The sequence below is a fragment of the Dermochelys coriacea genome, chromosome 2, assembly GCF_009764565.3.
Source record: "Dermochelys coriacea isolate rDerCor1 chromosome 2, rDerCor1.pri.v4, whole genome shotgun sequence".
Classification (NCBI taxonomy): domain Eukaryota; kingdom Metazoa; phylum Chordata; order Testudines; family Dermochelyidae; genus Dermochelys; species Dermochelys coriacea.
In genome coordinates, this window is record NC_050069.1 from 157695478 (window position 1) to 157718404 (window position 22927).

The following is a 22927-nucleotide window of genomic DNA, read 5'->3' on the forward strand; positions in this document are numbered from 1 at the left end:
ATGTAAATTCATAAAAACTAAAGGGAAAGCTTTTAAAAAAAGATTTGACAAGGTAAGGAAACAGTTTCTGTGCTTGTTTCATTTAAATTAACGTGGTTAAAAGCAGCATTTTTCTTCTGCCTGGTAAAGTTTCAAAGCTGTTTTAAGTTAATGTTCAGTTGTAGACTTTTAAAAGAACTACCATAACATTTTGTTCAGAGTTATGAAAATTTTATAGTTATTAACAACCTCCATTCCCAAGGTGTTTGTAACACTGAGGCTCTACTGTAGTGGGAGAGAGTTGTACAACAGTTTAAGTGCTAGTGCTTTCATTCATAAAACCGGTTTATTTTTCATGGGCTACTTGATGGAATTGAGGAGAATAAACTGGAAGTAGAATTCTGTTAATGGGAATGCAGACTCAACATTTACATACAAAATAAGGAGGAGCACCTTCATTTAGGTTTGTACAGTGTCCGGCACAGAAGGGCCCAAATTTGGATTAATTCTTATGGCCCCCATTACCATAGTATCTGAGGACTTCGTAGTCTTTAATTTATTTATTCTCAAAACACAGCCGGTCTGTGGCAGAGCAGGGCATTGAGTCACCCGGGTTCCAGGCTAATGCCTTGACTACTGGACCATCCTTCCTCTTGGTGCTCTACCAAAGTATAAACTCAGATAACTGAATTACTAATCTCAAATTCCATTCAGAAGATCAAATTCTGAAGTGGTTTGCACCTTCTCCTGGCCCCCTCAATGTTTATATAACTCCCTTGGGCTTAATTACTTAGATTCACACTCATTTACCAACTTACATCTTGCACAACCTGAAGGGCTTGATCGTGTACCATTACAGTCAGCAGGAGTTCTTTTGCAATGGGAGCAAAACCGGAATCTAAAGGTACATGTTTGTACAGCCATGACTCATGATAAAAAAAGGGGAGAGGGAACCCTTTAGGTTTTTTTCCAGTAGAATGTTGTGAAGCAAAATTTTAAAAAAAATTTAAGTTACTTTGGAGTTTTAAGTTCCATTTTTCAAAAGTAATATAAGCATTTAGAATCCTAAGTTTCACTTTTGAAAATGTCACTTTTCAAGTTTCCTGAACAGAAGTGTAGAAATTTGACACACTCAACATTGAACGGAGTTGGAGACCTAAGCTTTTAATGTTTTTAAACTATTAGTTAATGGGATATAATATCATTAGGCTATCAAGAGATTAAAAAGAATACAATATCAAGCTAACAAAAGATAATAATAGAATACTATTTTTATATAAATATTTTTGATGTTTTCCTTTTTTTCAAATATATTTTCAGTTACAACACAGAATACAAAGGTTACTGTGCTCAATTTGTTTTTTTTATTTTTTGCACTATAAAAATAAAAATAGAATTTTTTCAGTTCCCTCAGGACAAGTACTGTAGTGCAATCTCTTGATCATGAAATTTGAACCTACAAATGTAGAATTATATGCAAAAAAAAAAAAAAAAAAAAACCCTGCATTCAAACATAAAATAATGTAAAACTTTCAAGCCCGCACAGTCCTACTTCTCATTCAGCTAATCGCTCAGACAAACAAGTTTGTTTACATTTGCAGGGGATAATGCTGCCCGCTTCTTGTTTACAGTGTCACCTGAAAGCGAGAACAGGCATTCGCATGGCACTGTTGTAGCTGACGTTGCAAAATATTTACGTGCCAGATGCGCTAAAGATTCATATGTCCCTTCATGCTTCAACCACCATTCCAGAGGACAAGAGTCCATGCTGATGCTGGGTTCTGCTTGATAACGATCCAGTGCATGTTCATTTTCATCATCTGAGTTAGATGCCAATGGCAGAAGGTTGATGTGCTTTATTTTTGGGGGAGGGGTTGGGTGGTTTGGCTTCTGTAGTTTCTGCATCGGAGTGTTGCTCTTTTAAGACTTCTGAAAGCATGCTCGACACCCTGTCCCAATCAGATTTTGGAAGGCTCTTCAGACTCTGAAATCTTGGGTCAAATTCTGTAGCTATCTTTAGAAATCTCACATTGGTACCTTTTTTGCATTTTGTCAAATCTGCAGTGAATGTGTTCTTAAAATGAACAACATGTGCTGGGTCGTCATCCAAAACTGCTATAAAAGGAAATATATTGCAGAATGTGGGTAAAACAAAGAGCAGGAGAAATACAATTCTCCCCCAAGGAGTTCAGTCACAGATTTAATTAACGCATTATTTTTTTTAATGAGTGTCAAAAGCATGGAAACCTGTCCTCTGAAATAAGAAAAGGAGTACCCGTGGCACCTTAGAGACTAACAAATTTATTAGAGCATAAGCTTTCGTGAGCTACAGCTCACTTCATCGGACCAAATGCATCCGATGAAGTGAGCTGTAGCTCACGAAAGCTTATGCTCTAATAAATTTGTTAGTCTCTAAGATGCCACGGGTACTCCTTTTCTTTTTGCGAATACAGACTAACACGGCTGCTACTCTGAAACCTGTCCTCTGAAATGGTGGCCAAAGCATAAAAGGGCATACGAATGTTGAGCATGTCTGGCACATAAATACCTTGCAATGCTGGCTACAAAAGTGCCATGTGAACATCTGTTCTCACTTTCAGGTGACGTAAATAAGAAGTGGGGAGCATTATCTCCTATAAATGTAAACAAACTTGTTTCTCTTAGCTTTTGGCTGAACAAGAAGTAGGACTGAGTGGACTTGTAAGGCTCTAAAGTTTTACATTGCTTTGTTTTTGAGTGCAGTAATGTAACAAAAAATAATTTACATTTGTAAGTTTCACTTTCATGATAAAGAGATTGCGCTACGGTACTTGCATGAGGGGAATTGAAAAATACTATTTCTTTTTATCATTTTTACAGTGCAAACATTTGTAATAAAAATAATCAAGTGAGCACTGTACACTTTGTATTCTGTGTTGTAATTGAAATCAATATAATTCAAAATGTAGAAAAACATCCAACATATTTAATAAATTTCATTTGGTATTTTATTGTTTAACAGTGTGATTAAAACTGCAATTAATCGCGATTAAGTTTTTTGAGTTAATCGTGTGAGTTAGCTGCATCAGTCAATCAAGGATATTTTGCTCAATATCATATGAACCTGTGAACTTTTTGCATTTTTCTATAAATAGGACTTTTGCAATATTTGCCTTTTATACATCCCATCTGAATTTGGGCCTACTGGGTTTAAGGGATGCTGTACTGATTTAACTTGCATGCTGAGTGATAGGAAGGATCACAGAAGAGAAAAAAGATTGGTGTAAGGAAATCTAACAGTGTGGATTTGATTTAAATCATGATTTAAATCACTAGTCAGTAAGACTCTATTTAATCATGAATTTCTTCACAAAAGTGCATTCTTGTTGCTTGTTATAACCTTAATACATATTCTTCACAACTCAGATGTAGGTTTCATTTTCAGAAGGTACACACTATACATTTTTAAAGTGATTTATTTTGAAAACTTTTCAGATTTAGTTTTACAGCTATATCAGAAAATGAATGATTGAATGTTTGGTTATTTCATTTACCAAAGGTAATTGACCTAAAACAACAACATTATGTATTCTGGATTTTTTTCTTCAACAGCAAACATATAATATTTTAACAAAACAAGCATATGAATTTTTGAATTTAGTTAAACATTCAACATTTTTAAAATCATGTTGGTTTTAGTTTAAAACATTTTTAACAAATATTTAAATATTTCATTTCATTTAAAAAAATAAACAAACAAAAACCAGAAATTAAATAGACCATGTCAGCCAGGTCAACATGAGAAATTCAACATACTGGCTTCTGCAGCTAACTCAGTCGTCTTTACCTTCGTTTTCCTGTTTGTTCATAATCTGGAAAAGAAAAACAAGCTTTCCTGCTTTTTCAGGTCCCAAACAATTTCTCCATTTGGAATGAATTAATCCAAAGGTAGAAAATATTCTTCCTACACCGGCAAAAGAAGCTACTGCTGTTAAATGTGAGATTATCACTTGAACAGTCTCTGAATCCAAGTGTTTTAAGTAACTTGCATCAGTTCACTGGTGTGACTTTCTTTGAAACATCATCAGGCAATATATATTTCTTGAATGGTTCACCCTTAGCTCTGAAGTTTTTATTGTAGTTGGCATTATGAAGGAATGATTGCTGGATGTCCATGTCATAGCCAACTCCTCTTCAGCAGTTAAGGTTTGACCCTGGTATCGAGTATTGAGAATATTTGCAGAAAATGAGCTGGAGATAGTGCTTGTCCCATTTGTTTTTGTAATGCTTGTAATTTAACTCTGTCGTTGCATATTTCTCATTTTAAGATCTCACTCAGTTCCTTCCAAATTTCAACAGCGTCGGCAATAAAACAGCTATTTCCCTGCATTTTGTTCAAGGCTACAGAAATAGGTTTCAGGGTACTCGGCATGTGTTCAACATTTCTCTTAAGCCCAGCGTTGAGAACTTTGGCTGTGACAGTGCCATCTGTTTTTTCACCATTTTGTTCACAAACTGTCATCAGATTAGGCCAGTTCTTGCTATAGTGCTCAGCACAGTCCACTTTTGAGTTCCATCGCACGTCTTGTGGGAGAGTTAGCTTGGTTCCTTCCACTTTTTTCAGAGCAGCTGCTGCCAAGTGGTTGTTGCGGAAGTATTTTGCAATTTCAACAACATTAGCCTTTCTTTCTGGAACACTGAAGTCTTTGGCTAGGAGGTACACCAAATGAGCACTGTAACCATATGTGGTTAGCTTGGGACTCTCTCTCTCTCTCTCCTAAATTTCTTCACATCTTAGATACATTTGCAGCATTTTCTGTGACCAAGCTGCGTAATAGATATTTGAAATTTTTTTCAGTTTGTTAGAGCTTCTCCTGCTGCTACTTGGAAGTATTCTGCTGTGTGTGTGCATTTCCTGATGTATCAATTGTTTCTGTGAGGAAGACATTCCCTTCTTCTGCTGTCTTCCTTACAGCAACAATTGATACATCAGGAAATGCGCACACACACAGCACAAGCACGTACAACAAGATCATTGTGGACACTCCTCCACCCATCAAGACTCGGGTTAAAAATTTTACCCTCTAAACCTTTTGCACACTGCTCAATTTCTCTTTCGTACGCTTTATCCAGCAATTTGCCTGCGACGTCTGCTCTGTTGGATGAACTGTATCCTGGTCTTAATGACTGAACCATGTTAATGAAGCGTGGGTTCTCAATCATACGGAAAGGAGAGTAAGTTGCATAAACAAACCGGGCAGTTTTTTTTCATCAATTACCTCTTTGTGTAATTTGCTGGTTCTTATTATAAACTTCCCTTTTGGTGGTTTCTGGATGATGGAGATTTTTTTTTTTGCTACAGGTGATAGATTGTGGCTGTGTGGCATACATGATGTGACTGAAACACTATCATTGGCAGATAACTATCCACCTTCAAGATAATCATCATTTTCTATAGTTTCAGAGTTTTCAGAATCCTGTATGTTGAGGATGGGATTCTCCTATACAAAATAAGTCAATGCAGTTATTTTTAATTATTTTTACCACACTGCTCATTTAGTATTACTCATTGCATTCCCTGACACTCGGTACTACTTCAAAGGTGAAATTGTAAAAGGAAGATCTGCCTATTTCAGCTATTTATTTTTTTATCACAACTGCATCTAAAATGATAGTACTATAGAATAACTATAGTTTTTGCTCAAACATGAGAATTCAAGAATAGTCAAGAAGGAAGACAGGCAATCTTTAAGAAAAAAGTATGAAATAAAAGTTTACCAACCTGAAGATCCTGTATGTTCAGACATGTTCTTTTCATCATCTTCAACGCAGCTTCCTCCTGAGAAGGAACACTTCTCATGATGATGTTGTTTCATTTGGGTAACCAGGCCTTGCATTTCTTTGTTGCACTGTTTGCATTTTGCAAGCATGCCTGTCTTACCCACAGGTAGAGGAACTTCATTAAAATATTCCCAAACTGGATCTCTTTTACGACCTGCTGCCATTATTGGTTTTCCATTCTAGTGAGAGAATGGTATAGTAGATCTCAAATCAATGAATGCTACACTCGGAAAGACTTCTGGAATATGCTGCTGAAACAAGTTTCATTTTTGTTTCAACTGCCTGTCCCTTCCTTCTCACATTTATCTCCAGACTTCTTGTTATCCAGATCTATTCTGTCCCCAACAATCTTCTATTCATTGAACTTTTTGAAACTTTGGACTTTCAGAGAGAGGTAAGGGATTGACTCTGTGTGTACCCAAATTTGCAGAGGGACAGTAGGGTTGAGGTCTTGTTTCTCACCTCCATATGTTTATTTATTTATTTTAAAACATTTTTGCTGTTAACAAACATGTTCTCTCTGGAGACACAAATCCACAGTTTGAAAACTGCAAAACTAAGCATCTCTGATGGTATCTTCTAGACTGAGCACCGAGTCCCATTGGATAGATAGAAAGATTAACCTAAATAATCTACACAGAAGCCGTTGGTACCTCATAAGGTTTTTTCTCAAAAAGCACTTTATCAAAAAAATCCAATTTTAAATTTAAAAAATTCAATTTTATTGATTTGTTTTAAAAAATCATTTATTTTTATCCACCCTGAAATCTAATTTACACAGCACCTTAAATAGCACCTGAGAAGTGGCTCATGGTGCTTAGTGACCCTTATAATTCATTAGCCTCTTAGACCGAAAATTATTCTTTTAAAATTTATAAAATACAGAGATGATGCATTCTGTCTGTTCTTCCACAACCCTCCCTTTCTATACTTTTTTGCGTTTATATATGAAGTAGCTCAAACTGTGTGTCCTGTTCCATTAATGTATGTTTTGTGATTCCATTTGTATTTAGCTGCTTGTAGCTATTTTAGTTAAAAGGGTTCAACTGAAAAGTGAAGTATAAAATTCACACTTGCCATCAGAAACAAGAATGTGCAATGGATGTTGATTAATATGAAACATTAGATGTTTCACTTGTTTGTAGTAATATAGAAATGACTAAAATCGTGAAGGAAGTTGGTTCTTTGACTACTCAGTTGTCGTTTCAGCACTTCAGAGTTATGGTAGAACTTTTGTCATGTGCGAGATTTAAACATATAGACAGATTGACACTACGAAGAAGACTGAATTTTTAAAATGTTGGTAATACTTAGCTAGCAGTCACAAAACTCAATTTGCTATTGTTTTGAAAATGGGTTTGGTTCCATTTTTATTTGAACAACTTGTACTTTGTTTTAGTTGCATATTTGAACCTGAAGGAAATGCATGCAGTCTAACAGACAGCACTGCTGAAGAACATGTCCTGGCCTTGGTGGAGCATGCAGCAGATGAAGCTCGAGACCGGATCAACAGATATCTACCAAACAGCAAGGTCTACAACATGGTCAAGTCTACCATTTTATATAGTGTCTGACTTGTAAATATTTGTCACATCACAGGAAATAAGTTCTATGGATATTACTTGTATTACTTGTATTTCTGGAGTGTCATGAAGTCTATGGCAGGTCTAATTCATCTTTTATGGAAGGCCACCAAAAGGAGTGTATTACTTAAGTCCCATTTAAGCCATTTAATTAGAGGTTCAATGTCTCTTAAGATTAAACTCGATAAGTTTATGGAGGAGATGGTTTAATATGATTTTGGCAATTAATTGATTTTTAAATATTCATGGTAAATAGGCCCAATGGCCTGTTAGATAGGGTGGGATCTGAGTTACTACAGAGAATTCTTTCCTGGGTATCTGGCTGGTGAATCTTGCCCATATGCTCAGGGTTCAGCTGATCGCCATATTTGGGGTCGGGAAGGAATTTTCCTCCACGGCAGATTGGAAGAGGCCCTGGAGGTTTTTCGCCTTCCTCTGTATCATGGGGCACGGTCACTTGCTGGAGGATTCTCTGCTTCTTGAAGTCTTTTTAAACCATGATTTGAGGACTTCACTAGCTCAGACATCAGTGAGAGGTTTATCACAGGAGTGGATGGGTAAGATTCTATGGCCTGCATTGTGCAGGAGGTCAGACTAGATGATCATAATGGTCCCTTCTGACTTTAATATCTATGCATCTTAAGTGGCATGTAGGTCTCATGTCAGAGCTCTGCAGAATTTCACCAGGAGAAAATAGTCAGGTAGTTAGGTTAGCTGCCTTGGAGTCCTTGCCCTTAGAGATGACTGTGACGGAGTGGCAGGATTCTCTTCTGGTCTACCACGTTAACAGGTAGCTGCCGGTAAATTTGCATTAGCATGTATTTGAGGGTTACTAGGAATTCTTTTCCCCCTTTTGAGTTCATTTTTACATTTTCCTGACTTCTTCCTTTAGGTAGAGATCCCAGTGCCCCTTCCCCCCCCCCCCCCCCAAACTCTTTTTGGTTCTTTAGTTGCTGGCTGCTGCTCACCACACATAATACATTCTTGAGTGGTGCTACATAAAGAAGACAGATACCTTGCCATCTGCACCTGACTGTGTTGGTGAGCCTGGGGCACTAACAGCAGGCTAAACTGTCTTGAACATGGCTCCAGAGATTACATCCATCAGTGCTGCTCCTAGGGTAGGAAGGTTCAGTTATAACATAGATGTGGATACATGGGTACGCTTATAGGCTGCGTAGTTGTCAACTACATCATTTAGGGGGTCTCTTTTATTAGCTGCCACTAAGGCCAGCATAAATGGTGAGCCCAGCTTTGTGACCTTGACAAGTTTCCACAGCCATCGATGGTGGAGTAGGTGTGACAAGCTGTTTTTGTGGGGGGGTCGGGGGGCTGTGCTACTCAAGTTGTACTGTGAGTTGTGTGGGTGCTGTAGGAAATAGCAACTTGGGAAATTTTGAAGACTGCGGGACTCTCTGCTTATATCAGAGTCCTGAGTAGCTCCAGTCCTCCATTGAGGCAGACATCGAGGTTTACAGAAACTGTTTAATTTTATCATGTGCAGACTTAACCTTGTAATGAAGCTTCAATTTGTGTAATATGGAGTTAAATAAACTATTCAGAAATAATTTTCTTTGTGGCACTTCTTAAGAAGTGTCAAATGCTTTAAGAAAGAAAATCATGAACTAGAAAGAGAGGGATATTTAATGTGAGATTTAAAGTAATAGCAGCAGGTAAGTTCCAAGCAGAAAAATGAAAGAGCACCCATCCCTCAGATATTGGGAAGAGGCAGCTTTTTGTCTCAGATCGAGCATAGTAATTTAATTTCTGCTTTACTCTGTCATCAGCATGTGGTGGTGTCTCTGCAAATCCTATGTATCAGTCCTCTTCCTGATCATAGCTTGTCTTTAGACAGTCAGACACGTGCGCTCAAGTAGTCCTGATCCTCTGATTAGAGGTTTTTTCCTAAGGGCTTGCTATAGCACCCATTGAAGTAATTGAAAGTTTGCTGTTTCCTTTAACCAAAGGAGAACTATAGTCCTAAATTTAAAGGGAGGGTAGACTTAGAGACAGAAAGATGAATTAGTTCATCTGATTCCTGTGATTCTGTAGAGGTTGGGTGAAGTGAGTGGCAGGGGAGCAGGAAGATATAATGTCCCAGATACAGGATGGAGCAAGTGTTGGAAAGATGTGAAAACAAGCAGTTCACACTGGGTTGGAAATGGATATGATGGAGGATGGGCCCGATGGTCGCTTTTAATGGAACAAAGAGCAATCTAGCCTTGGCAGCATGGACACCTGGGGTGAAATCTTGGCTCCCGTGGAGTCATTAGTGAAACTCCCATTGACTGCAGTGGGGCCAGGTTTTCAAAGAGCAGGGAATTAGAAAGCTCATGAAGGAGGGAGTTACATTCTCTTGCTGACAGTTAAAAATCCTTATTGTTAGAAAATGGAACAAATGAAACTGAGGTCCAGAATTAATATGGGATTTCCTGCATGGGGAGCAAGTTTTAGGTCTGAGTTAAGAATGATAAGAAGTCGGATAAGGGACAAAGAATCATTTGTTCCAAAGGACGTCTTGAATCTTTGAAGCATTCATTAGAAGGAAGTTTCCATATAGCCAGGACTCTACATTCTTTTTTACTGAAAGGACTATACAAGTGCAGTATAAGAGAAGCCAAGTTCAGCTAGGAAATTTTTTCAAAGAAGCCTGTGTAAACTAAAATCTCGGTGTTTTAAATTTGGATTCTTTTGAGCTATAACCGTGACTATAAGGGCCACTCCTTTATCCATATACTTTTATTTACAGATGGGTTATCTGAAAAAGAATGGAGATGGATCTTTATTATTCAGTGTGGTTAATTCATCAGATCCGGAAGCAGAAGGTAAGTGTTGTGTTTTTTTTTTTAATGGTGTATTTCTAATAACTATGGTGTAATAGGGTAGCTGGCCTCTCAAACGAAACGGGTTCCAGCTCTCCTGTTTCAGTCCAGGTGCACCCTAGCTTGGTGCAATGAGAAGGGCAGGGCTGCCTTTGAGCGTTATAAATGATACAGCCCAAAAGCTGGGGAGAGTTTAGAATCCAGGGCCCATAAATGGAGAGAGAGCTCAGAAGTAGAGCAGAGCTGGATTGAGAGCTTCAGGAAAGGGAAGCTCCAGAAGGAGGGAGCTGTGAGAGTTCACTAGTAAGCAGTGGAGCCAGATCAGGCTGCTGGTGAAAGCAGGAGGCAGGAAGGCATTCGGGGAGTCATCTGCTAACTTTCCCTAGACAGAGAGCTGAGGCCAGAGAGAGCTGAAGTCTGAGAGCAACAGAGGGAGATGCCTTCTGGCTCTGTGAGCTGGAGAGATGAAGCCAGAGAGGGGTGACAGTTGGGGAATGATGGAGGGGTGAGCCCACTGATGTCTCCAGGCAAGAGCTGGTACCATACCTGGGAAGGAAACAGTGGAGAAGTACCACAGCTAGAGGGGCTGAGATGAGGCACGGTGAGAGATGCTGCAATTATTCTTGACTGGTGTGGCGTGGTGAGAGACACTGGAGTGTACCTGAGGGGTGAGGTGTGGTGAGAGAAGCAAAGCTTTACTGGGTGTGTTGATGGACTGTTGGGACATAAGAGTGAATGGACTGTGCTGGGGAAATCTGGATTTTGGTTTTGGGACTTAGTCCTGGTCTGCACTTAAAAGTTTAATGGCATAGCTACGTTGGTTAGTCTGTGACTTAGTTCATCTTTCCTCATTGTAATTATTACAAAAAATTCTACGTTTTACAGTTGGTTACAGTAGTTTGAGTTATAAAATCTAATATTGACCATACGTTATTGTACGTCTTTGTGACACTGGAAAGGAGAATGCCATTGTCCAGCAGTGCTGGAATGACGGAAGACAGTGAATGTGGTTTAATTAGGCTGTAGCTTTATTCCTAAGTATCTGGGAGTACCCAGCAGATAGAATTGTACAGTGCAGGTAATTCCATAATCATTTACATATACCTAGGAGGATGCTGGCAGGCTCTCTCCCCCTGCCCCTTACTGATCCCGGTTCCCAGCCAAGCCATTGCTGGGACCTTGCCCCTACACTCCAAATGAGGATTAAGGGAAGGCTATAAAGTAGGGGGTTTCCCTACCATACCAGTGATAGGAGTCCTGAACTCCCCCCACCACCTTTTCTATTCTTTTAAAGAATACCTCCTTTAAATCCTTTGCCACTCCATGCTATCTGATCACCATATCGATACTGTATGGAGTACCTGCATTGGACTGCTGCCCCAAGCTTACATAATTTGCGGCGGCGTCGCCTAGCCTTTTGATTTTTGCCCACTAAACCCCCAGCCTGCTGTGAGGAAGGTAAAAAAACCCACCTCACCTTGCCCAATCTGGTGGTGAGGGAAAAATTCCTGCCCAGCCCTCCTCTACCCCCTCTTTGAAAAAGGAGCAACTAGCAATTGCCCACAGTGGATTATGATGAAACCTGGTATTTTAACTGCTTCTGAGGGCAGGAGGATGGGTGCTGCTCAGCCTGTTCAAAGTAAAAGAGAGCTTTTATTGCACAGATGTGGGCATAAATATCCACCTGCCAAGTGACTGGAATAGATGGGGAGGATGGGTTAGGGTACCCATGCTGATGTGGTATGAAGCTCTTGTAGCTGGTAACTCTGGTAAATCTCTAGTCCTTAAAGGGGCAGCACATCTCTGACAAGTCAGACAAATGTCCCAATCTCTTAATGAGAAGTGAGGTCATTGTAAATATAATAATGTGTTTTTCATTAAGTATGGAAACAGTGCACATTTATTAAAATAGTCTGCACAAGAGATGTAGAAGCAGTTTTTATACGACTTTAGCATAAAGTAAAGTCCCCATAATCACAGTTACAATTTGTACATTAATTTAGGATTCTTCTTTTTTCATTAAAAGAAAAGGAGTACTTGTGGCACCTTAGAGACTAACAAATTTATTTGAGCATAAGCTTTCGTGAGCTACAGCTCACTTCATCGGATGCATTTGGTGGAAAATACAGAGGGGAGATTTATATACACACACAGAGAACATGAAACAATGGGTTTATCATACACACTGTAAGGAGAGTGATCACTTAAGATAAGCCATCACCAGCAGCGGGGCGGGGGGGGAGGAGGAAAACCTTTCATGGTGACAAGCAAGGTAGGCTATTTCCAGCTGTTAACAAGAACATCTGAGGAACAGTGGGGGGTGGGGTGGGGGGGAGAAATACCATGGGGAAATAGTTTTACCTTGTGTAATGACTCATCCATTCCCAGTCTCTATTCAAGCCTAAGTTAATTGTATCCAGTTTGCAAATTAATTCCAATTCAGCAGTCTCTCCTTGGAGTCTGTTTTTGAAGCTTTTTTTGTTGAAGGATAGCCACCCTCAGGTCTGTAATCGAGCGACCGGAGAGATTGAAGTGTTCTCCGACTGGTTTTTGAATGTTATAATTCTTGACGTCTGATTTGTGTCCATTCATTCTTTTACGTAGAGACTGTCCAGTTTCACCAATGTACATGGCAGAGGGGCATTGCTGGCACATGATGGCATATATCACATTGGTAGATGCGCAGGTGAACGAGCCTCTGATAATAGGGCCTAATCACATCAGCCACACTATCAGAGGCTCGTTCACCTGCACATCTACCAATGTGATATATGCCATCATGTGCCAGCAGTGCCCCTCTGCCATGTACATTGGCCAAACTGGACAGTCTCTATGTAAAAGAATAAATGGACACAAATCTAGACGTTAAGAATTATAACATTCAAAAACAAGTCGGAGAACACTTCAATCTCTCCGGTCGCTGGATTACAGACCTGAGGGTGGCTATCCTTCAACAAAAAAGCTTCAAAAACAGACTCCAAGGAGAGACTGCTGAATTGGAATTAATTTGCAAACTGGATACAATTAACTCTAGGCTTGAATAGAGACTGGGAATGGATGAGTCATTACACAAAGTAAAACGATTTCCCCATGGTATTTCTCCCCCCCCCCCCCCCATCCCCCACTGTTCCTCAGATGTTCTTGTTAACTGCTGGAAATAGCCTACCTTGCTTGTCACCATGAAAGGTTTTCCTCCTCCCCCCTTCCTGCTTTTCCCCCCCCCCCCCCGCTGCTGGTGATGGCTCATCTTAAGTGATCACTCTCCTTACAGTGTGCATGATAAAAACCCATTGTTTCATGTTCTCTGTGTGTGTATATAAATCTCCCCTCTGTATTTTCCACCAAATGCATCCGATGAAGTGAGCTGTAGCTCACGAAAGCTTATCCTCAAATAAATGTTATTCTCTAAGGTGCCACAAGTACTCAGTTTCTTTTTGTGAATACAGACTAACACGGCTGCTACTCTGAAACCTTCTTTTTTCATTGTAGCCTTGTTCTCTATAAACGTATTACTGTTTACATGATTGATTCTACAGGTTCTATTTTTTTGGAAGCATACAAAGCTTGAAGCATGATGTAATACCTTGCTGTTACAGCTCTTGTGGCAAGAGGAAGTGTTAAGATGATAATGTGCACTTTAAAAAAAAAAACAAAACAAAACAAAAAAAACTTCTGGCTGAAATATTAAAATTTAGCTATAGTGAATTGAATGTATTTGAAAATTAGAACAAGAACTTGGATTGTCATGGCTGTACTTCATGCATATCATTTAATATTATGTTTTACGTGACAAGTGTCCAAATGCTCAATAAGATTATTTAACCTTAATTCCATAAGTAGGAATATACAAAATTTATACTAAGGTATTTTGAAAAAATAGTTAAATGTATAATCTTTTTTTTTTTTTATTTAATCAAATTATTATAGAGGAAGAAACTCACCCAGTGGATCTGAGTTCTCTGTCAAGCAAATTATTACCTGGCTTCACTACACTGGGCTTTAAAGATGAACGAAGAAACAAAGGTAAATGTGTAGAAAGAAAATAGCTTAACTTTAATGTAATTTGCTTTCTATAGTTTGATCAAGCACTAATTCCAGATTATTTCTGTCTCCAAATTTCTGGTACAGTTAGCTATTTTTAGAAATTATAGTATTTGCATTTTCAACTGCATGTTTATCAAAACTAAAAGCAAACTTAATGAAAATAGCCGTATTAAAATGCTATGTTGATTTCATTATTGTTCAGTTGACTGTAACCTCTGCAATAGAAATCTGTTTCTGAAGCTGCATACATTTGGATGCTTTCGTGGGGTTAAAAAATTTTTTCTTCAAGTAATGTCCCTGTGTGTGGTCCACTATAGGTGTGTCTGCACTGCTGATCAGAGAACTTTGGTAGCACAGGATATATCCCTGCAATCATGTCATACCTGTTCACTATCAAGTGAGGGATCAGATAGTGAGCCAGATGCAGTTTAACAGTACTCCTCTCGAGCTCCGTATGGGACCCACGATCAACAGTGTCCGGGAATGTACCAGCAGATGGCACCACCACTGTCTTGGTATGGTCACCCATGGGCACCTCCACCAGGCCATATGCCACCACAATGGCCATACTGGGACCCCTGGTTGGCACAACAGCTTGACTCGCAAGCGTCAAGCATCACCTGACAACCCTCCAGGCACGCTCCCTCATTCACAGCATCACAGGCCTTAGTGCCTCGAGAAACAGAGGAGCAAGAAGAGGACACACCGGATGAGAACACTTGAAGCCGTATCTTCCTCTTCCCTGGATGAAGAGGTCATTTTTTCACCACCATCCATGGCAGACGATTTCTGCCCGTTTCAGGAGCTGATAAGCGTAGTGGATACCCTCCACATACCATTGGAGGAGGTCAGGTCAAAGATGTGCACCACCAGCTCATCAACGTCCTCCACTCTTAACCCTACTTGAAAATTGTCCTCCCAATCAACGAAGCGATCTTAGACCCAGCTAAAACGATGTGGCAAACCCCAGCATCAGTAGCCCCAGCGTACAAGAGGGCAAACAAATATTATGTCCCCACAAAGGAATCAGTTATTTTTTCTCCTACCCACCATCCAGTTCCATCGTGGTAGATGCTCTAAACTGTCATGGCTGTCATTATTCCAGGGCAACACCCTATGATAGGAGTGGCCAATCTGAGCCTGAGAAGGAGCCAGAATTTACCAATGTACATTGCCAAAGTGCCACAGTAATCAGTATACAGCAGCCCCACATCAGCCCCGCCGATCAGCGCCTCCCCCTCCCTCCCTGCACCTCCAGATCAGCAGTTTTGTGGTGTGCAGGAGGCTCTGGGAGGGGAGGCAGAGGAGCAAGGGCACAGCAGGCTCAGGGGAGGGGGCGGGAAGGGGTGGAATGGGGGCAGGGCCTATGGCAGAGCCAGGAGCAGCAAGCTCCCCCCGGCACATTGGAAAGTTGGTGCTTGTAGCTCTAGCCCCGGAGTCGGTTTCTGTACAAGGAGCCGCATATTAACTTATGAAGAGCTGCATGTGGCTCCAGAGCCACACGTTGGCCATTCCTGCCCTATGACAGAGACTGGAAGCACCTCGATCTCTTTGATAGGAAGGCGTATTCCTCATCTACCTTACAATTTCATGTTGCCAGTTACCAGACGCTCGGGACAAAGTACAACTACACGGATTACAATAAATTACATGACTTTATTGACAAGTTGCTGGAGAGTTCTCAGGAATCCTTTTAAGGCCATCATTCAGGAGGGAAAACTGGTGACACAAACATGGTTGCAGTCAGCCCTTGATACCACCAGCGTAGCTGCCAGATCCATCTCCATGGCTGTGGTGATGAGACTGGTGTCATGGCTCAACCTGTTGGGATTCCCAAAGGAGGTGCAGACGACAGTGGAGGACATCCCCTTTGAGGGTGTGAAATTCTTCGCTGAGAAGACTGACTCCTTTCTTCACATCTTGAAGGATTCCAGGGCCACCCTCAGGTCACTGGGAATCTACACACTGGGGCAAAAGAGATGTTTTAGCCCCCAGTCCCAGCAGAGGCCCTATTTGTCTCAATTCCCATCACAGCGCCACTATGAGCCCCAAAGGAAAAAGGGAAAATTTACTACATGTCAACCTTCTCATTCTCAATCTTCATCCAACCCCCTGCCCCTAAACATCACTTTTGACAGGCAGGTTGTGGTGCTGCAACACCTCTCCACACTACCGTCTGTGACCTTGCACCCATTTGGCAGCATTCCACAGTGCCTGGGAACACACAATATTGGACAGATGGATCCTAGAGATTATCCTATCTGGATACTCCATCCACTTCACCTTTCTACCCCCTCCACAATACCCTTCCCTGTCCCTCTTCAGGGACCCTTCTCACGAGAGTCTACTATGGTATGAAATTACTTCTATATACGAGGCAAGCGGTTCTTCTCTTGTTACTTACTAATACCCAAAGGAAGGGAGGTTGGAGACCTCTTCTGGCCCTCAGAGCTCTAACAAGTTTGTCAAGGCTCAGAAATTCAAGATTGTTGTTTTACTGGTTATCATTCCATCGTTGGAACAGAGAGACTGGTTTTTGGCCCTCGACCTACAGGACACCTACTTTCTCATATTTCAATACTACCAGAACTCAGATGATTTCTCAGATTTACTCTGGGACATGACCATTAGAGAGTCCTTCCCTTCGTACTTTCATTAACCCCAAAAGTATTTTCCAAAGTTCTCTTTGTGGTAGCTGCTTATCTACACTCACACGAGATAATGATCTACCTGGACAATTGTCTCCTAAGAGCCCGGGCGCTCCAGGAGGCTCATCGAGCCACTGATGCCACGATACACTTGTTCACAGAACTAGGCCTTCAGGTCAACCCTCAAGGCCAACCTAGACATACTACAGGCCAAAGCCTTCCTACCTCAAGACAGGTTCCTATCCCTGGTCTTACTCATAGCTAAATGCAGTCTTCAAGTACCATCCAGACTCTTGCCTCCAACTCCTGTGGCATATGGCAGTGAGCAAAGCTGAGATACCACTCACCAGACTCTACATGTGATGCCCACAACTATGGTTCAGTTTGTTTTAAAGACCGAAAAGAGACAGTCTGGACAAACCCCTGTCATTACCTACCAGGATCAAAAACTTCCTGGACTAATGGAAGAACCCAGCCAATGCTTGCAAAGGGGATTCCCTTCTCGCAGGCGTCCCATCGTTGCTGCTTACTCCTGACGCATCGATCATAGAATGGGGCTCACATTTAAACAGCCTCATGACACAAGGCAGATGGTCATCTGCTGAGAGATATCCCTACACATCCACCTCCTCGAGTTGAGAGTGGTCTGGAATGCCAGTGCCCATTTCCTTCCGCAGATATTACAGGATTACATATGAAAATCCTAACAGACAATATAGCCTATATGTACTACATTAACTGCCACGGAGGGACCAAGTTGCCCTCTCTATGCACAGAAGCAATGAAGCTATGGAACTGGTGCATCTCTCATAACATCACCTTGTCCGCCGCTTATCTCCTGGGTACAGAGAACTTGATACAGGACAAGCTCAGCTGCAAATTCCCACACAACCATGAGCGGGAGATGCACCTGTCAGTACTTCACGACTTGTTCATATGGTGGGGCATACCATCCACAGACCTGATCAGCATTTACAAGAACAAGATGGGAGAGCACTCTCTCTGGGCACTTCTTTTCCCCTAGGACAAGGACCGTTTTTATGCCTTTCCTCTGTTTCCTCTTCTGTTGAAGGTCCCGCTAAAGGTAAAGCGGGACAGAGCTCACATAATCCTGATTTGCACTTACATGGCCAAGGCAGACTTGGTACCCTTACCTGACACAGCTCACAATGTGCCTGCTGATCTTCCTTCTGACCATTCCTCACCACCTCTCACAGGACAAAGGACAAACCATACATCCCAACTAGGGGATTCTCTGCATCAAAGCATGTCTCCCGCATGTTTCCAGCACCTAGAAAGCTCATGCTCAAGGGAAGTACAAGAAGTTCTATTACACAGTAGAAAGTCCTCCACATGACGTACTCATCTGTGGAAGTAGTCCAGCTTCAGATTTGGTGCATGTTCTAACAGATCTCTCCAGTGTCAGCAACTCTTCCATGTATTCTGGAATATGCTCTGACCCTTAAAAAATTGGGGTTGTCCCTGAGCTCTCCCAGGGTCCACCTAGCAGTCATCACAGCGTTTCACCAACCTGTAGAGAGGTATTCAGTACTCTGATGTACTGATGCTGAAAAAATGTGTAGTGGTCTGCCAAAATGTTTAGCCCCAGCAGATCATAGGAGATTGGATTCAACGTGTAAGTGTCACTTTATTAAATCTGTGTGGAAGTGGGGGTGGTTCAGTGTTTAAGTTAATTTTGTAAAACCTGTCAATAGTTTTCGGTCTGCCATGATTTGGCAACTAACGCCTCATAATATTTTGTTTTGTTGCTGGAGTCTGGAATTGAAGTTGTGGTTGTCAAATAAAAACACTGGTTTCAGCTAAATCATATTGGAATTAAATTAGCAAAAGAAAGCAAGGTGATCAACAGAATGTGTGGTTTTAAGGTGGTATATTTTGTGAATGGCCAGTCCTAAATATAAATGTTTTATCCCCGTAGATAGTAAGAAATGTCCTGCTTTCTAGCAGCATAATCGTGATTTCCCAGTGGTTCATAAAAATCAAACTTTAAAATAGTCACACAGGTTCTGTGGTCTTGCACTGCCCTTTTGGCGTTGATCTAGGTCAGGACTCAATATAAAAGAACGGGACCTTGGACCAGTGTAACATTCTATATCTTCTTCAGGAAAGAAACAGGACTTATTTTCTTTCCAGATGAGCTTTTACGCTCAAGATAACTTTTTTTCTTTCTCCTTTTTTTTTCATTCTAGTCACATTTCTTACAAGTGCTAGTACAGCACTTTCAATGCAAAACAACTCTATCTTTCATGATCTGAAATCAGATGAAATGGAACTGCTATATTCAGCATATGGTGATGAAACTGGGATACAGTGTGCCTTAAGGTAAGCATTTCTTTAACAGGGAAATCTAAGCCTGTCTTATTTCCTTTGAGAGAAGAGATTTTTCCTTGGATTTACAGAGATAATATTCCATATTGCTTTTTCACAGCAAATTACAGAAAGGCAATGCAGACTAATTCATAGAAGTAGGAGCTCAGAACTCTTGGATTTCTGATAACTGCTCTGAAACTGGCTTACTGTGCAACTTTGAGCAAACCTCTCTGCCTAAATTTTCCCAAGTTTAAAGTGGTGGTATTATCAACCTACATTACAGGGCTGTTAGAAGGCCTGTTTACTTAAGGGTTGACCACATTTTGAAGATGTAAATTGATAAAGATTGTTAAAGTTTGCTAGTTTGGGTACTGAAATAAAAGGCTTTACAGGGTCAAACTGACAGGTAATTCTGTGACAAAAATAATGGGGTCTAGAAATTATTTTTCAGTGAACAAATATTTAAAGTTCTAACAGTTTGTACTAAAGGTTGGTAAATCCTGTGTATCTGGGGAAAAGCGTCTAACATCCAGAGATCATGGCAAAATTTCTGAGCCCATGGTGTCAATAATGCCTGGCATATGTATTCTGTGGTAGTACATGTGATCTTACAAAGTGTTGGTATAATTCATTAAATAAATATCACTGTTCTTTCTTTTTCTATTACTAGAAAAGTACACAGAACATATTTTCTATATTTTTTTCTGAGTCAGTTTTGCATAGTTCTTTAATGAAGCCAAATGTAAAATATGTAGATCTTGCATGTTACTCTCAGACCTGATCAGGTTTCTGATGCTGTTACAGCAAACTATAATTTTCTTTATCTTTGATAAACTCTTATTTCAAGTTTGTATGGTCTGCGTGGGAAGCAGTGGCAAAGCCAACCCTTTCTGGAGAGGGAAACTGCTACTTTTTATTAAACAATCCTTTTAAAAGCCACAAGCTTCAGCTTAGTAAATGCAACCATTTTGAGTTTCTGATTAAATATTCGTTATCTTCATTTCCTTTAGCTTACAGGAATTTGTGAAAGATTCTGGAAGTTACAGTAAGAAAATAGTGGATGATCTTCTGGATCAGATTACTGGTGGTGATCATTCCAAAACCATTTATCAGCTAAAGCAGGTAGGTCCTGGTTATGCAGAAGTGAAGTTAATCAAACAGTTTAATCAGCATAAGAATGGTCCTATTCTCATCCCTAAACATTCACTTCTGAGTATCATTATAAGGCTTCTAATTTATCAGGAAATTTTTTAGCCGTTTTAAACGCATAATATTTTGTGGAAAAATTAGTTATTCATAGTGTTAAAACAGTATAAGGATCTATTTGGAAAACAAATTACCATGTTAATCCTGGGCCCTGTATTACCAGGGTTACAATGTTCATTTTTAAGCAACATGAAATGTCTAAAGAAACTTCAGCTGTCTTCCAAATTCACCATATTTGGAGATCACTTCTTCCTTTGTGTGCATATAACATTAATAGGAAGTAACAGTCACACAGCCATGAGAAAACAGTCTAACAGGGAATTGCAAAACTGTTTCCTGTTACCTACACTCTAAAAACCACTCTGCTTTCAAGAATTGCCCATTTGGATGCAGTGATCTAAGAGAGGCACATCTTTAGTGTGCAAGCACAGATGTTTCCAGCAAGCAGCCTTTATTGAAATCCTCCTCTCTTACTCCTAGCATAGGATCTGAGGTTATTGACCAAACAAAGTGAGCACTTCTTCATTGGTCTGTAAAGTACTAACTCTGGAACACAGCATCTAATCAATTGCAAAATTTCACACAACATTCTGGGTATCCGTGGGCAGAACCCTGTTGATTTTTAGTGAAAATGAGAACAGGGAAGTGGGGGATCATACAGAGCCCCTGGCATGGGGATAAATGGGGAACCCTGGCATGTGGGGGCACACAGAGCCTCCTGGCATGAGGAGGGGTGTGTGTATGTGGCGGGCAGACAAAGTCCCTGAAATAGAGGGAGCTGGGAGGGTAGCACACAGGGAGCTTTTTTGCAGGGTGGGGCAGGGGGAATGGAGGAATGTAAGGAGCCCCTAGTATGTGCAATGAATTTGGCCTACAGAAGTAATAAAGTGTGAGACCCTCTACTGAAAGAGAGAGGTGTGGCTTGAAAAGCCAGTGCAGTGATTTTGATGCTTCCCTTGTTCGACTGATCGATGGATGAATCGATGGATCTTTCTAAATCTCTCTCTCCTCTCCTCTCCTCTCCTCCTCTCCCTTCCCCTCCTTCCCCTTTTGTGCTCATTTGAGCATTGTTTTTCTCTATAGTATATATTGCCTACTCCTGGGGGAATTCTGCACTACAAATTATGTGCACAGTATTTTTAAAAATTGCATATTATAATATTAAATATTATAATAAAAATATATTAAAATATTTGATATTGCATATCAAAAATAACACTAAATCACATCAGTTTCAATCAGGGTGGATTTGGTTTAAATCACTAGTCAGGAAGACTCGATTTAATCATGGATTTCTACATAAAAGTGCATTCTTGTTGGTTGTTATAACCTTAATACATATTCTTCACAACTCAGAGATTTATCTTTTATTTTTAGAAGGTACACACTGTATGTTTTTAAAGTGATTAATCTGAAAAGTTTTCAAAATAAGTTTTACAGCTATATCAGAAAATGAATGATTGTTTGATTATTTAATTTACCAAAGGTAATTGAAGCAGATACTTATGAAGTCATTGGGAGGTATACTATCTCCAATTCAACAGGTTAATCATTAATATTTGGAGGATTTTCTTGCCATGCCGTATTAGAAAGAGAATATCACCAGACAGATATTTAAATTTTTATTTAACTAAAACAACATTATGTATTCTGGATTTTTTTTCTTCAACAGCAAACATATAATATTTTAACAAAACAAGCATATGAATTTTTGAATTTAGTTAAACATTCAAGTTTTTTACATTCAGTCTTTTTGTGAAAATTGTCTTTAATTAAACATTTAAATGAAATATTTTAAAAAAAAATCGACTGTCAGGTCAACACAGGTCACTATGAAAAATGTAAAATATTGGTTTCTATGGCTAACTCAGTCGTCTTTACCTTCGTTTTCCTGTTTGTTCATAATCTGGAAAAGAAAAACAAGCTTTCCTGCTTTTTCAGGTCCCAAACAATTTCTCCATTTGGAATGAATTAATCCAAAGGTAGAAAATATTCTTCCTACACCGGCAAAAGAAGCTACTGCTGTTAAATGTGAGATTATCACTTGAACAGTCTCTGAATCCAAGTGTTTTAAGTAACTTGCATCAGTTCACTGGTGTGACTTTCTTTGAAACATCATCAGGCAATATATATTTCTTGAATGGTTCACCCTTAGCTCTGAAGTTTTTATTGTAGTTGGCATTATGAAGGAATGATTGCTGGATGTCCATGTCATAGCCAACTCCTCTTCAGCAGTTAAGGTTTGACCCTGGTATCGAGTATTGAGAATATTTGCAGAAAATGAGCTGGAGATAGTGCTTGTCCCATTTGTTTTTGTAATGCTTGTAATTTAACTCTGTCGTTGCATATTTCTCATTTTAAGATCTCACTCAGTTCCTTCCAAATTTCAACAGCGTCGGCAATAAAACAGCTATTTCCCTGCATTTTGTTCAAGGCTACAGAAATAGGTTTCAGGGTACTCGGCATGTGTTCAACATTTCTCTTAAGCCCAGCG

At 40.0% G+C, this 22927-nt stretch overlaps 1 protein-coding gene across 6 annotated transcripts in view; it reads left to right on the top strand.

Moving 5' to 3' along the window:
• BRD9 (bromodomain containing 9) overlaps window positions 1–22927 on the top strand; it is a 56877-nt gene that overhangs the window by 19353 nt on the left and 14597 nt on the right. For 3 of the 6 annotated variants that reach the window (XM_038388943.2, XM_038388945.2, XM_038388946.2), the window contains exons 8-12: window positions 7199–7343; window positions 10132–10207; window positions 14132–14227; window positions 19107–19239; window positions 20238–20349. In XM_038388943.2, the coding sequence (XP_038244871.1) occupies window positions 7199–7343; window positions 10132–10207; window positions 14132–14227; window positions 19107–19239; window positions 20238–20349 (562 nt within the window). The remainder of the gene's footprint in view (window positions 1–7198; window positions 7344–10131; window positions 10208–14131; window positions 14228–19106; window positions 19240–20237; window positions 20350–22927) is intronic. The other 3 variants (XM_038388944.2, XM_038388947.2, XM_038388948.2) reach the window with 1 other exon arrangement.